Source organism: Antechinus flavipes, chromosome 2 (assembly GCF_016432865.1).
Source record: "Antechinus flavipes isolate AdamAnt ecotype Samford, QLD, Australia chromosome 2, AdamAnt_v2, whole genome shotgun sequence".
NCBI lineage: Eukaryota > Metazoa > Chordata > Mammalia > Dasyuromorphia > Dasyuridae > Antechinus > Antechinus flavipes.
Window position 1 is genome coordinate 430350105 of NC_067399.1, and position 15201 is coordinate 430365305.

The following is a 15201-nucleotide window of genomic DNA, read 5'->3' on the forward strand; positions in this document are numbered from 1 at the left end:
ACAGAGGCAAAATTAGGAGGAAATTTGGGGTTAGTGGAATCAGGCTTGGAATCAGAAAGACTCATCTTCATGAGTTCAAATCCATCCTCAAATTCTTACTAGCTGTGTGATCTTAGGAAAGTCACTGAGCCCTGTTTGCCTCAATTCTTCATTGGTAAAATGAGCTGGAGAAGAAAATAGCCAATCATTCTGAGATCTTTGCCAAAAAAAAAAAACCAAACTCCAGAGGGATCAGGAATAACTGAAATGACTAAACAATAACAAGAGACTAAAAATGAGGAAAAGAGTTGGTAAGATAAGCTCCAAGAAGAAATATGAGAAAATGGTACTGTTAACAGAAATAGAGGGTTCAGATATGACAAAGAGAAGACCTATTTCTTTGTTAGAGAAACAAAGGAGGGGAAATGGGGAATGGTAGTGGGAGACTTTGAAGTATTGAATTTGAAAGAAAAAATTTCTTATGATGGATGGTTTTGTTTTTAATGAAGTATGAGGTATAGTTGTCTCCTGAAAGGGAGAGAAGTGAGAGTGATTTGAAAAAAAAAGAGGTTCCCCACCAATGTAGAGAATTTAATGAAAAATCAATAAAGGAAAAATGAAAAACCTGTAAATCTGTAACAGATCGATTTAGTTGTGCTACTTCCACCAGTGACATTCAGCACAAATGAGTAAAAGAAAAATGGGAGGATTTTAAGGAAAAGCTACTGTTTTTTACAGACTTTGGTGAGGAATTAATTGTAATAAGATATGGACAGAAGGGATTTAAGGGCAGGGCACAGTGTAAATTTAAACTGGTTAAGCCTAGGGTCAAAATTTTAGAAAGAAGAAAGTGAAACCAGAGCTAGACTAACAGTTTGGAAGATCAAGGAGGAAGAGGAGTGAATGGAGATCATGATAAGAATTAAGAACATTGAAGGATGGATGAGAAGAGATGGAAAAATGGAAGATGGTGATCTAAGAGAGGAATATTAGAGTTCTAGACTGTGGAGATTGTACTTCCATCCCTATTGATAATGAGATCAACTCTGTGTGACTGAAATGGATTTAAGGTAAAATTGATAGGACTTGAAGAAGTTGATGATTTTTGAGGTCAGGATATTCAAGGGAATATAAACATATATGTCTCCAAGTATTAGTTCATAGCATGGAGTGGAGAAGATAGAGAGTGAAAATGGAGAAAAAAGTAACTTAACTTAAAATGGTCTTTCTGGTTAGGAAACTGGAGAATTATCCCCTTTCTCAGTAAGCAATGGAAGCTCCAACTGTAACTGTCTTGGTAATAGTGAAGGGCAGAGAAGTTGATTTTCTGGTTTAACTCAAGATTTATTTACCACATGATGCCTTTTATTGATTGTGCTACCCCTATTGCTGTCTCCCCCACCCCAAACCATTCCCTATTTTCCAAACTATCTTGGACTATTTCATTATATCTATGTTGCTTCATTTTATTTTTTTCTGCATATAATTATATGTGTACTTGTCTCTTCCATTAAAATGCATTGTAAATAGGAATTCCTTAACATTCTTTGTGCCTGTGTCTCCAGTCTCACACACTGTGTCTCGAACACAGAAGTTTAATAAATATTTGTTGATTGGTTGATTGATAGAAAACAATACCCTGAATCTGAATTAGGTAATGGGATGATGGAGTGATGAGGTGAATTTCAATAGATGAAAAATGATGGGTGCATGCTGGTGACAAGAAACCATTGGAAGTGACAGAAAGAAACAAAAAGCAAGACTTCTCCACTTAGAGTAGGAGTGAGGGAGGGTCAATCAGTATGGGAAAGAGTGGATAGCTCTATAGTGTCTTCTAGAGGGAGCCAAATTTCTGTGATTGCAGGTAAATGAAAGGAGATGAAGACAAAGTAGTCCAATATAAAGGACAAATTTTAACAAAGCAACAGCTTTCAGAGGGCACATTGGAAGGAGACGATCTTAGAAGGGATAATGTCTTTGGGGGAATAGGATTGAGAGGGATAGGAATGAAAGGGTTAGAGAAAAATTAAAAATTGAACAGAGTTTTTGTTTTGATAGCCTGCAATCCTGAATCATGAAGATTGGGAATGGAATTTGTTAGCCATAAAACAGTTTATTTCTTTACCCTTCCCAAAAAAGAAAGGCAGCTCTTTCTGTGGCTCTAGCTTAGTAGTAATAGAAGTAGAGGAGATATTGATTTTCTGACCCTCTCTAGTAGCTATGGTTGTGGTCTTGGTCTTGGTCCAGGCACAGCCTTAAAGATTATAGAAGACTGAGACTTTGTTGATTTCTTCAAATGCAGCCATCAATATATACCCATATCATCTCACTTCCCACTTCTACTTCCAGCATCCTTAAGTATCCATGTTCTGTAATGGATTTTTTTTTGGCCAGAAAAGCTTTTGCTACTTACTTCTCATTGAGTTTCTACACACAAAGATTCATCTTGGGAATATAGGAGAGACAGAGTATATCTAGTTATTTTAAGGCCCAATGGTCGATTCCATTAGACCTTCTCTCTTATTTTTTTTTTAAGACTTTCTCTCTTTAAAAAAAATATTGATATATTTTGTTCTTACATCACTTTCATTTCTGAGCCTTCTGCTTCCTCCTCCCCTAATCAAAGAACCATACTTATAATAAAGAAAAAATGTTTAATCAGTTCAGCAAAACTTAGCAATGTATCAATTGAATCAAACTAGATATACAGTGTTCCACATCTATAAGTCTCCCATCTCTGTAAAGAAGAATATAAGTTTGGGGCAGCTAGGTGATACAGTGGATAGAGCATTAGCCCTAAATTCAGGAGGACCTGAGTTCAAATCTAGTCTCAAACACTTAATACTTCTAGCTGTATGACCCTAGTCAAGTCACTTAACCCAATTGCCTCAGTGCCAAAAAAAAAAAAAAATAGAAAGGCAAGAAGAATGTAATTTCATTTCTCCATCTCCTCTTCAAGGCCAAGTTTAGTCCTGCTCCCTTCACAAAGTCACAGAATCTTAGAATTGAGAGAGACCTTACAAGCCAAAAAGCCCAAATTTTATCTGGATAGCAGTTGACCTCTTCCATGTTTGTAACAAGGAGCTGTCCAGCCCTACTTCAAGAAGTTCCAATATTAAGGAACTCTGTCTCTTAAAGCAAAGCAGTCCAATTTGCACCTGATTAATTGCTGTCTTACATTAAACTGAAATCTATCTATATGTGATTTTTCCTTTTGTTCCCAGTTCTTCCCTCTGGGGCCAAACTGAGTAAGTATAATATTTACAGGGAAGCCCTCCAGATATTTCAAGACAGTGAGCGTGAGCTTCTTCAGTATTCTCATCTCCAAGCTAAATATTCCAATTCCTTCAACTAATCTTCAGATGATGTGGTTTTTCCATTCTTTGGAATGGAATTTTCTATTTCATCCTTAGAATCTTCCTCTGGATTTTTATCTAACTTGTTCGTGACACTACTAAAGGTGTAAACAGCTTTCCTTTGGACTTCATTTTTGTAAGGCAAAAATTTTCACTTATTTTGGACTCCCAGAGGAAGAGTTATAAGTACAGAAACCCAAGAAAAATGGGAACCCTTTACTTAATGATAGAGCACAAGGGAACATAAGGGTAAGATTTATTTTATGAGAAACTTCCTTATTTTTTTAAAATATGAATTATACAGACCTATCCTACAGAGCCAATGATGCAGAAAGCCAGAACATCAATCACCATGAATAAAATCATCTATTCATTCTATCTCTGTATGTCTCTCCCCTCTCACTTTCTATAAATATGTGTATATATTTGTCTGTCTTTCTCTGCCTTTGTTTCTCTCTGTCTGTTTCTCCCTCTCATTTACTTGTTCTTTGTTTCTATCTCTCTTTTTCTTCTCTTTTCTATCTTCTCTCTTTTCTCTCACTCTATAAATACATACATACATATACATCTATAACTCTTTTTCTTTCTGTCTGTTTTTCTCCTTCTCTCCCTCTTTCATCTTCTGTTCTCTCTAGTCTCCATTTCCTCTATTCTCTGTATCCTCTCTCCTTGTTTTTCCTTTTCTCTTTTTCTTCTTCCTTCATTTTTTTTTGCTTTCTTTCTTCCCTCCTTCCTTTCCTCCCTCTCTCTCTCTGATACTTTGTTTCTGCTGATATATTGTCCTTAATACTTTATTATTCTAGCAGAAGGTATATATAATTACATAAGGTAGATATAAATCTTTCACAAACAACTTGTGGTTGGATCGTTTTGGAGGATCTTTGCCTAATAAAGTTCAGTGCAGTGTTTCCAGATGTGCCTTTGCCTTTGTGCCTGCTCTCCCTGTGTCTGGCATGTACCTCCAGTCCTTGTGCTTTTAAAGTTCATTCCAACAAATGGTGAGGATAGTCTGTATTTCTTGCTGCTCCTCACATGCGGAATTCTATCACCCATCTCTAGGCCTTTGCAATGGCTGTACCCCCTGCTTGGAATGCAGTCCCTCCTCATCTGTGCTTCTTAGAATCCTTAGTTGTTTTTCAAACTTCATTTCAAGTGCCATTTGCTATATGAAACCCTGACTAAGCTCCTCCAATGTTGTCCCCTTATAAATATTTGTATTTCTTTTTGTGTGTGTTTATAGTTATATCATTATATTTTTAATTAACAGAAAGCTATTTTCTACTTTTCCTACTTCATTGGGAGAAAAAAACACAAATACTTGTAACAAATATGTATAGTCAAGTAAAACAAATTTTCTTATTGACTATAGCCAAAAAGATATATCTCATTCTGCATCTCAAGTCCTTCACCTTTCTATCACAAGGTGTTTACAGTGCTTCATCTTTGGTGCATTGGAATTCTGGAAGGGTATTTTGTATATATCTTAGATATATTCATATATGTGCATATTATGTCCATCAGTAAAATATCTGCTCCTTGAGAACAGTCTATCTCATTTCTTATATTTGTATTCTCAGAGCCTAGCACAGTGCCAAGAACATGATAAATAATAATTACTGATTTATTCTTGTTTCTTCCATAGTTATCTACAGAATAAACACAGAATTAACAAATATGACAACTTCTAAATGCTTTGTGTTCTTAACTACCATGCAGTCCAATTTATTCCAACAAAATAAGATGCAGAATTACATAGTGTAGTTCTCAAAGGTCCAGGGACTTCTGGGGGATCCTAAGACCTTTACATAGAGTAGTAAAGGTCAAACCTATTTTCATAATAATTTTAATATATTTTCTGTAAATGTATTTCATGAAAATATTTCATATAAATATAGCAAATATTTAGAGATATAACCCATATTAATAAAAAAAAGCTCCTAGAAGGGGTCATCATTCATTTTAAAAGAGCAAAAAGATCCTGAGATCAAAAATTTGAGAAATTCTGGCATAGTAAATGAAAGATCTGTCCTTGGAAATAGGAAGACCTGAATTCAAGTTCTATCCCTTAGACTTCTTGATTATGTGATCATTATTAGCAAGTCACTTAATCTCTTGGTGCTCCAGTCAACTCTTTCAAAATTGCAAGTTACAGATGAGTAAAATAATGTAGGGACTTTCTACACCAAGAGTTCCTCCCAACAATGATATCACAATCTGGATTCCCTGTCTTATGTTGCCCCCCAAAATGTATAAGGCATAGTTCTGGGTACTAAAGATACACAACAAAATGAAAACAAAACTTATGCTTGTACTCAGTTTACTTTCAATTGGGAGTTTTCCTTTCTAGTTACCAGTTTGCTTGTTTTATGTTTGTTTCTGTTTTTGGAAGGGGAGGGAATACCTGCTACAAAAATGCAAACCTTGCAAAAATAGGGGCCATGAGTAGCCTTGTAATCAAGGGCTTTGAGTTCAAATCCTAATTCTACCTCTTTCTTTGTAGCTAAGGACAAATCATTCATCCCTTCTGTGCCTATTTCCATATGTGAAAACAAAAGTGGTTGTCTTTATACTTTACCTTACAGAAGTCTTGGGAATTAACTTTTATAAACCAGAAGGCACAATAAAATGACTACTTGCTATGACGATGCTCTTTAAATGGTCCTTTAACTCAGCTTTTACTCCATTAGATAGAAAAACAGGAGACAGAAAACAACCGATTACAACAGGAACTGCAAGATGCCAGAGACCAGAACGAGCTGCTGGAGTTCCGAAATCTGGAACTGGAAGTAAGGATGGCAACCAACAATGTGGCAGAACCACTGAACATAACTCAAGCACTTGACCTGAACTTCAATCCCATCCATTCCACATCTTTCCAATTAAGCTTAAGACATGGGCAGCTTGATGTGGTGGCTATGGCACTGGATTTGGAGTCAGGAAGACATGGGCTAAATCCTGTTTCAGATATTTATCAGCTGTGTGACACTAGAAAATGTTTTAACTTCTCTCAGCCTCAATTTCTGTAAAATGAGGTGGTGGTACTTAACGGACTCTAAGTTCCCTTCCAACTCTGAATCTATGATCTAGCCATGGGAGGAGTAGGGGGAAGGAACTTCATTAGATATAGAGAATACAACTATTCCCAAAAGCTCTGTATTTAGGAACATTCTCTGCTATCAAAAAATCATATACATAATAGAAGGAAAGAAATCTCAGAAACTTCTGTTTATGGAAGGGATTGCTGGGAAATGTTATCACATATCAGAAAGTATCTTGGTTAACCTGATCAAAATTCAGTAATGTGCAGTAAAATAGACAAATTTAACCTCTTCATGGGATGTTTGCCTTAGGCTTTAACAAGACATATTCTAGAATATGAAGGCTAAGAAACACCCTTCCCCATCCCCAGTCTTGCTTGTCTATGATAGGCCAGTAGTAACTCACTAAGGTCATTTCCTGTTAGCTGGGGGATTTCGTTAATGCTTAATTAGCTTACACTAAAGAAACTCTAAGTGGTAGGCTCTTTCCTATATAAAGCCCACATGGCTGACTCAGAAAGTCAGACCATTTAATATGCTAGAGCAGATCTATCAATTGAATCCCTCTCACTGTAAAGTTCTATTCCCAGGGACAATAGCTTACTACCTGGGATGCTGGAAGGTCCTAAATATTTATACACATTAAATTGGAGCCCTCACTCCACTCTCCTCTCTGCATTTTCAGGATGTAGCTTGTTAAAAAACTTGCAGGAATGAACTTTTGTAAATATGCTCACACTCTCTCACTTAATAGTTTGGCTATTTCCTTTCTAATAAAATTAAATTCGAGTCATTTTTCATTAGACTTTCTCTTAAGCAACATATCAACAAGTTAAGGTCCACAGACTACACAGATGATTAAGTGTATAACCAGTTGATGCTTGCCATTTGATTAATTCCAATGTATCCTCCTCCTCCTTCTTTCCCCCTTCTCTTCTTTCTCTTCCTTTTTCTCCTCATCCTATGTGTTTTAAGGAAAGAGAAAGAAGATCACCTCCATTTAACCTACAGATTCATCCATTCTCCGATGGTGTAAGCGCACTACAGATATATTGCATGAAAGAAGGTGTCAAGGTATGTCACTGAAGATCTTTCTGCCTTCCCAGAATTGAACGAGGGATTAGATCAGGGACTTGGGATTTGTGGAAATAATGACAGGCACCAAAGGATTGGCCTTAGAATCAGGAGACCTGGGTGAAAATCCTGGTTGCTCTGTGTAATCTTGGACAAATAATTTCTTCAGACCTCAGATTCTTCATCTGTAAAGATGGAAGGGATGAAGTTGAACAAAAAAACATCCAAGTTCTTTTCCTGCTCCGTATCTGTGATAATTCTATTGCTTTTAAATCTCTGCCTGACACTTTAGCCCTGACGATCCAAATAGATGAAAATGGCTCCATCTAGTGGCACATGAATAAATTAGTAAAGTTAATTCAATTCAACAGCCTCTACAAATGGCCCGTGCTAGGTGATGAGAATTTTTTTTTTCCTGGATCAGATCTACAATTTCATTCATGATAGAAGAAAACTCTCTCTATTGATGTTATATTTAATTCATAGTCTTATAGAGGTACAAAATACAAAGATACCAATTAAAATATAAACTCATTCCCTAGGTAAGATAGGGACATGAAATATCCAAAAAAGGAAGTCTAGGATTTTAAAACCACCTCTTCACACTTACATATTCTTTGACTATGGACAAGACACTTAAACTCTCTAAGCCTCAGTTCTCTCCTTTGCCTAATGAGGACAATCATGTCTATAATATCATGGGGATTAGAAACAAAATGCTTTGAAACTATGCTGCATGTTTATATTATATATGCTTAAAGCACCTATAAATGTCAATTATTGCCATTATTGCCATTATCAGTATAGGCCAGGAGAGGAGGGAAGTAACCCAAGGAGAAATGACCAATTTTGAATTGAATGTCAAAACAACCTACTATTTCCTCTTTATAGAATTTTTTTTTTTTTCTGGGTAAACCACAAAACCCAAAATCCACTGAAAGCAATTACCGGAAATGTTTATTCAGTGACCCAGGTGGCTCTTGAACTAAACTAATAAGAATTCTTTGATTTGAGATAGCCAGCATTTTTAGGAAATTAACCCACTTCTATGTAAACATCAGAATTAAAATGCATTCCAACAACAAATAAAAACGTGCAGTCACTCAGGCTATCATCCATGCCAAAAGGCTAAAGAAATAAAATGGCAGCACGAAAAAGGAAATAAATCACCCAGGCCTTGAGTCAGAAAAGCAACCAAGATTCAAATCCTTATTCAGACACATAGTGAGTGCTATGAATGAAATTCTGGATTTGTAATGAATAAATGAAAAATAATTTATTAAATGTTTACTAGGTGCAACATATTGATTTAGAGGCAGAGGACTTAGCTTCAACTCCTGGTTTTCCCTCCTTATTCTCCTGTGATGTTAGACAAGTTATTTCCCTGGGTCTGAGTTTCCTCATCTTTAAAATGAGGAAACTGGACTTAGTAATCTTTAAGTTTCAATAAATAGATAATTAGATATATATGTATTTTATATATGTGTTATAAATTTGGCCTCAGGCACTTATTAGCTATGTGACCTTAAGCAAGTCACTTAACCCTGTTTTCCTCAGTTTCCTCATTTGTTAAATGAACTAAAGAAAATATAACAAGACATTCCATTATCTCTGCCACTAATTTCCCTCCCTTCAAAAAAAAAAAAAAAAAAAAACAAAACAAAACAAAACCATGGCAGAGGATCAAGAAAAGTCAGGCATAACTGAAATGACTGAACAAGAAAATCTCTAAGATGCCTTCTAAATTTAAATTTAAGGTCCTATGATTTCCATTTGTGTGACCTCAGATAATATAAGAGAGACCATGATTTGGTGGGATAGAAAACTGGTCTTGAAGTCAGAAAAATTTATGCTCAAGTCCTCCCTCTGACACATATTGATTGTATGATCCTGGACAAGTCAGCTTACCTCTCAGTGTTCTCAAAGGGTTGTCCAGAAAAGTCTGGGGATCTCTGAAATCTTTCAGAGGATCCACAAATTCAAATTTAGATTTTATTTCTAATATGGTAAATATCTATAATTATAACCCACCTAAACAAAAACTCTTTGGACACATCCTCAATAATTTTAATAGTATAAAGGGATTCTGAGAACAAAGTTTGAGAGCCATACGTCTAGACTAGAGGAGTTAGACACATTGCCCAGAACATCAACTCCACGCCCAAATACTGCCAAACCTGATTAAAATGAATTGGAAAAACTTAATGAGATAAAACATAGATGATGTTAATGTATGGTTTTTTGAGTCAATATATGGCTAACAAAGAAACTTGTTATGGTGTAATGGCCATGGTTTTTACCTGAATTTAGCACCACTCCTGTGTCTAGAAACAGAGGCAAAGAGAAGATGACAAATGGCACTGGCAAAGGGAGTTTCCTTAACTGGAAGTTCCTTATATCACCAAAATCACAGGCCCAGTATTTGTCCCTTGTTCCTGTTCTGCAATCTTGGACAAGTCATTTAACCCATCTAAATCCTATCTTCCTCCTTGGTACAATGTGAATAACAGTACTACTTCACAGAGTTATCAGTAGGATCAAATAATAATGCATATATAGGAAAGCTAAACGGCACAGTAAATGAAATTCCTGGCCTGAAGCCAGGAAGATTCATCTTCGTGAGTTCAAATCCCCTCTCAATACACTATCTATGGGACCCTGGTTACTTTATCTTATTTGCCTCAATTTATTCATTTCTAAAATGAAATGGAGAAGGAAATGGAAAATCACTCCAGTATCTTTACCAAGAAAACCCCAAATGAGGTAGGTAATGAAGAGTCTGAAATGACTGAACAACAAAGGTGCTTTATGCCTTAATTTTTTTTTTTTGAAAATGTGAGCAATAAAGAAACGGATAATAATGAGTTCATCCATGAATTTTTGATCATCCTCCATGTTAAGATTTTTTAATTTATCTCTGACAAAGAAGCAGCCCTTCTTTTTTGCTATGACTGATCCTTTTATTTCTACCCTTAATACCATCCTCTTTGTTCTCAATTAAGACCTTCTCCAATGGCTCATCATATCATACAAGTGATCTACAGATCTCAAAGGTTATACCTGTGAAGCACAAGCTTTAGCCAGTCCCATCTAATTGCAAAAGTTGGGATATGATCTTAGAGATGGAGAGTGTACCTCTTACCCAAATATAAACAAAGACTAATCACAAGGTTGACTGCAAGATGAAAAATGTTTTAACCACAGTAATTCCCAGAGTTTGTCCTCTGGGTTGCAATTTGTCTCTGTATGGAAGAAATTATTGAGGAAATCACAGCTCCAATTAAAATGATGCAAAATGCATTTAGAAAAGACTCCAAGGAAGTATGGTCCTTTTTAAAATCCACAATAATATGTGTTGGGTTTGTTTCTTGTCATTGCAGGATGTGAGCATCCCAGATCTCATTAAACAGCTTGACATTCTGGGTGACAATGGGGTAAGTGCAAACAATTCATTGTTAAATTCAGTAAGTATCCAATTTATAGACTAACAGGCAAGAAATCCTTACCAAGAGAACATGGACAAAGGAATATCAGGTCACCTACACAAAGGTTTGACTCCCTGAAGAGACTACTCTTTAGCAAATCCTAGAATTGAGACTGGGAGAGGGATGAAGGTACTCAGGGGAAAAGGCAATGGTGGTATCAGGGGCTCTGGATAAAGAGGTCTTCCTCTGCAGGTTCCATGTTTGATTGGGGCCACATTTGCAGTGATTAAAGGTAATTACCATCTGACAGTTGCTTTGGGGCACCCTGTGTGAAATTAATTGGCTGTACTCCCTGCAAATGACACTAAGTGGTAGGGTTGATGGCAGCCCCAGGGGAAAAAATGAGCCAGTAGCTTGTAAACCTTTTTCTTTCTGAAAACCCCTCCTGGGCAAGGTCGAAAGAAATTAGCTCAATGGGGGGGAGACTCTTTAGGGGGGACTGAATGGTCTGTTGATGAATAATGCCCTTTGGTCCCCAGCACTGAAAGACCAGCATTAATTCTCCTTGAAAAATTGTCAAAAGGGAAAGCAGATTCAATTAAAATGATATCAGTCTGTTATCAAGACAATCTGTTTGTTCTTTGTTTCACTTTACAGTCTGTTTTTTTTTTCCATACCATTCCATTTTAACTATTAATAAAGTCAGTTTATGGAATATTATTTAGCCAGGGCAAGATTCCAAAGATAGAAAGATAATTACTTTTAAAGGCACTTTGAAAATGTTTTGTATTGTGTCTTGGTAAAAGATCAGTAGGAGCTGGAACCTTGTGTATAAATAGGTTACATGCAAACAGCAGTGTTTTGGAGATCAATGTGAACATCATCATTACTCAGAATTTTATATTCCATTATGAATTTTACTTTACCATTCATTAGCAAGAAGAAATCATAAAATATACAAACTAGAATTTAATGGGACAAAATGAGACCCCACAACAAGAGATTGTTATTTACCAAATGTTAAGACTAAAATTTAAAATGTTTATGTTGATGTTAGCTGACATTGACACAGTAGAAAAGAGATTTGGACTTGGAATCAGAAGGCTGAATTTAAATCTCAGCCCTGCCTCTAGTTATCTGCCTGTTTAACTTTGGGTAATTCACTTCTCTCCCTGGCCTTGGTTCCCTCATGTATAAAATGAGAGCATTGCCTTCCAGCTCTGAATCCTACGATTTTTTCCCCTTAAAGCTGAGACTGCAGTATCATGCTTGTTTCCATATGCACTTTGGTCTTTCTTGGGTGGACTTCCAGATAACATTGTTGTTGTTAATTACATAGTAGTAGCTGATTATGTATTGCTAGATCATTTTCACTTTCTAAACAGTCTTGCTTTTGTTTGTTTTCAGAATTTACGGAATGAAGAACAAGTGGCCATTATTCAGGCCAGCACTGTACTTTCCCTTGCAGAAAAGGTGAAAATGCATGTCAATTTTTTCTAATATTTTCAGTGTCTCACCTTGTAAAAGGAATACTCTTTCCTGTCCATTCAACAGCTAAAGACAAGTCCCTTTCACAGGCCTGTGCCCTGAGGCCTCTTCTTAAATGCTTTTTAAATATATATATATATATATATATATATATATATATATATATATATATATATATATATATATATATATATCAGTGCATAAAGAGTCTAAGAAGAGAACCAAATGGAATAAGCATTTATGAAGCATCTATTATATGCAAGTCACTATGCAGAGTCTTATAAATATGACCTGATTTAAGGAGAAACTGCAAAAAAAAAGTGAATAATTCCTGAATTTTTCTAAATTATAATACTTCAAAAATAGAAAACCTGGCAGATTAGATGCCTAATTAGGTGAATCTAACCCCCCCCTCCCAAATCCCTAAGGACTGTGAGGGTTCATCCAAAAAAATTATTGAGTCAGGGAACCAGGTTCAGTAGTAGAATGGGGATTGGGGTGGGGGCTGGACTTTAAAATATATACTTATGCCATTCAATATTTAGTCAATTTTATTTTAAAGTAGTTTGTTTATGTATTATTTATATTATTATATAATGGGTTTAATACATCTACTCTAACAGTATTAATGACAATGACATGTAGATTGCCAGGAATATTTAATGACAAAATGAACAAAGGCTGCCCCTAACTCATTATGTGCCATTAAACAAGTCATTTTCCTTTTTAAAGCCTCAGATTCCTCAACTAAGTGGAAAGCTAGATGACCTTTTCACCTCTAAAATTATAGGTTCTATAGATCCAAACATGCTTCCATCCTTTAGGTGTCCAAGATCAGTAACTAACAAGAAAAGATAATAAGAACCTTTCTAGGGAACAAGAATTTTTATGTACTTGTACTTGCCAAGCACTACTTTAAAACACTTTGCAATTATTATCTCATTTTGATCCCCACAACAACCCTGGAAAATAGATGTTATTATTGTCTCCATTGTACAGTTGAGGAAACTGAGGCAGACAGAGTGCAGTTACTTGCCCAGAATCACATAGGTGGTAAGTGTCTGAGCTCAAATTCAAACACAGGGCTTCCAAACTCTAGACCCAGACATCTCTTTATTGAGCCATCTCTCTGTTTTGCATGTGAACATAAAGTTAGGAAACAGGCATTCTTGAATTACATTCAGTGGACCTCAAGGTTGATATACTATCAAAAAGATATAGACATAATAGACATGAATAGAGAAAGTAGAGAAACATTCAAGAGTCAAGAGAGATTTTCTAGAGTCCTAAATATATATAAGACATGGTTACAATTATCCTAGGGATAAAAGACCCCATCTTAATAGTGTATCAGTTCAATTCAGTTTAACAAACATTTATTAAACACCCATCCTACACAATGCAGAAGGAAATGGCAAATCACTTGAATATCTTTGTCAAAAAAAAAAAAAAACCCTGAACAACAAAAATCTCACTCAGTTTATGGAGTTCCAAGCCTGGAATCTGGAAGATCTGACCTCAGACATTCATTTATTCATTCATTCATTCATTCATTTAATTTATCTATTTATTTAGATTTTGTTTTTGGACTAGGTGAGAGAGGAGATTCTTTGCTTCTATTGCGTAACCTTACTGTGAATGGGCACAGCCTCAGTCAGTCTGAGACCTGTTGAAGACCTTAGATTAAAAAGACCAAGGTCTCCCATTTTATCCAGGCCCATCTCTAGTAGTTCTATTCTGTACCTGGTCACTGGACCCAGAGGCTCTGGGGAAAGTGAGGCAGGTGATCTTGCACAGCCCTCCCTCACTTAAATCCAATTCACTTGCAAGCTGTGCCATCACTTCCCTGATGTCATGGTTCTCTTCAAGAACCAAGGACAAACAACAACTAGCTAAATGAGCCTGAACAAGTCATTTAACTTTGCTTCCATTTCCTTATTTGTAAAATGAGCTGGAGAAGGAAATGGCAAACTATTCCAGTGATCTTCCAAGAAAACCTCAAATGGAGTCATGAAGAGTAGGGCAAGACTGAGCAACAATAACCATGCAAAGTAGTAACATTGATGCTAGGATTAAAAAGATAAAAAAATAATAAAAGTCTCTGCTCTCAAAAAACTTATGCTCTATGTGGAGGATTTGACATTTGTGATGGGAGCCAAAGAGGATAGAAATGGATTTGCTGCTTGCAAAAAGTCACTTAAATGTAACACTCTGGAAGGCACCAGATAGAATGAAGATACTGGAAAGGGATAACTAGCCAGATAGAGAAACAAGTACCAGGATAAATGTGTTCAAGACTACTTTGTTCTAAAACAGAAGGGAATATAATGACTTCTCTCTCAGCCCTGTATCCTGCATGAGCACAATATCATTTATCCAAAAGTCAGAATAACTGGTAAGGAGTGAGTAGGGGCCAGTGGGGCAGAGACAGAGGCCCCATCTGGTTCTCTGATGGGGAACAAGGCTGTGGTGATTAAATGGTAGACAGTAACCAGTGTGAGAACATGTAGTATGTCACAAAACTATGTGACATCATCAATTCTATGATGCTCATTCTTCTGGGCTTTCCTAGGACAGAGACAAACTTTGGTGAGGAACTTCTCTAAAAACAAAGATATGATGGGAAACAACACAAATTTAATACTTACAGATAAATGATAAGTGAGATAAATTCATTTTCATTACAGTTTTATCCATTTATAGCTTGATAATATAAAAATACATTGAACAAAGAGTCAGGATATTTTGGTTCTAGACCCAGCTCTGATGCTAATTAATTGTATGACATTGAGTAAGTCATTTGACTTTGCTTGTCTCAGTTTATTCACCTGCAAAATGGAG

General features: G+C 36.0%; 1 protein-coding gene across 3 annotated transcripts in view; it reads left to right on the forward strand.

The window, feature by feature from the left end:
* Window positions 1–15201, forward strand: part of JAKMIP2 (janus kinase and microtubule interacting protein 2) — a 219576-nt gene that overhangs the window by 176522 nt on the left and 27853 nt on the right. For all 3 annotated transcript variants that reach the window (XM_051978939.1, XM_051978937.1, XM_051978936.1), the window contains exons 13-16: window positions 6023–6121; window positions 7349–7447; window positions 10828–10881; window positions 12280–12345. In XM_051978939.1, coding sequence (XP_051834899.1) covers window positions 6023–6121; window positions 7349–7447; window positions 10828–10881; window positions 12280–12345 — 318 coding nt within the window. The remainder of the gene's footprint in view (window positions 1–6022; window positions 6122–7348; window positions 7448–10827; window positions 10882–12279; window positions 12346–15201) is intronic.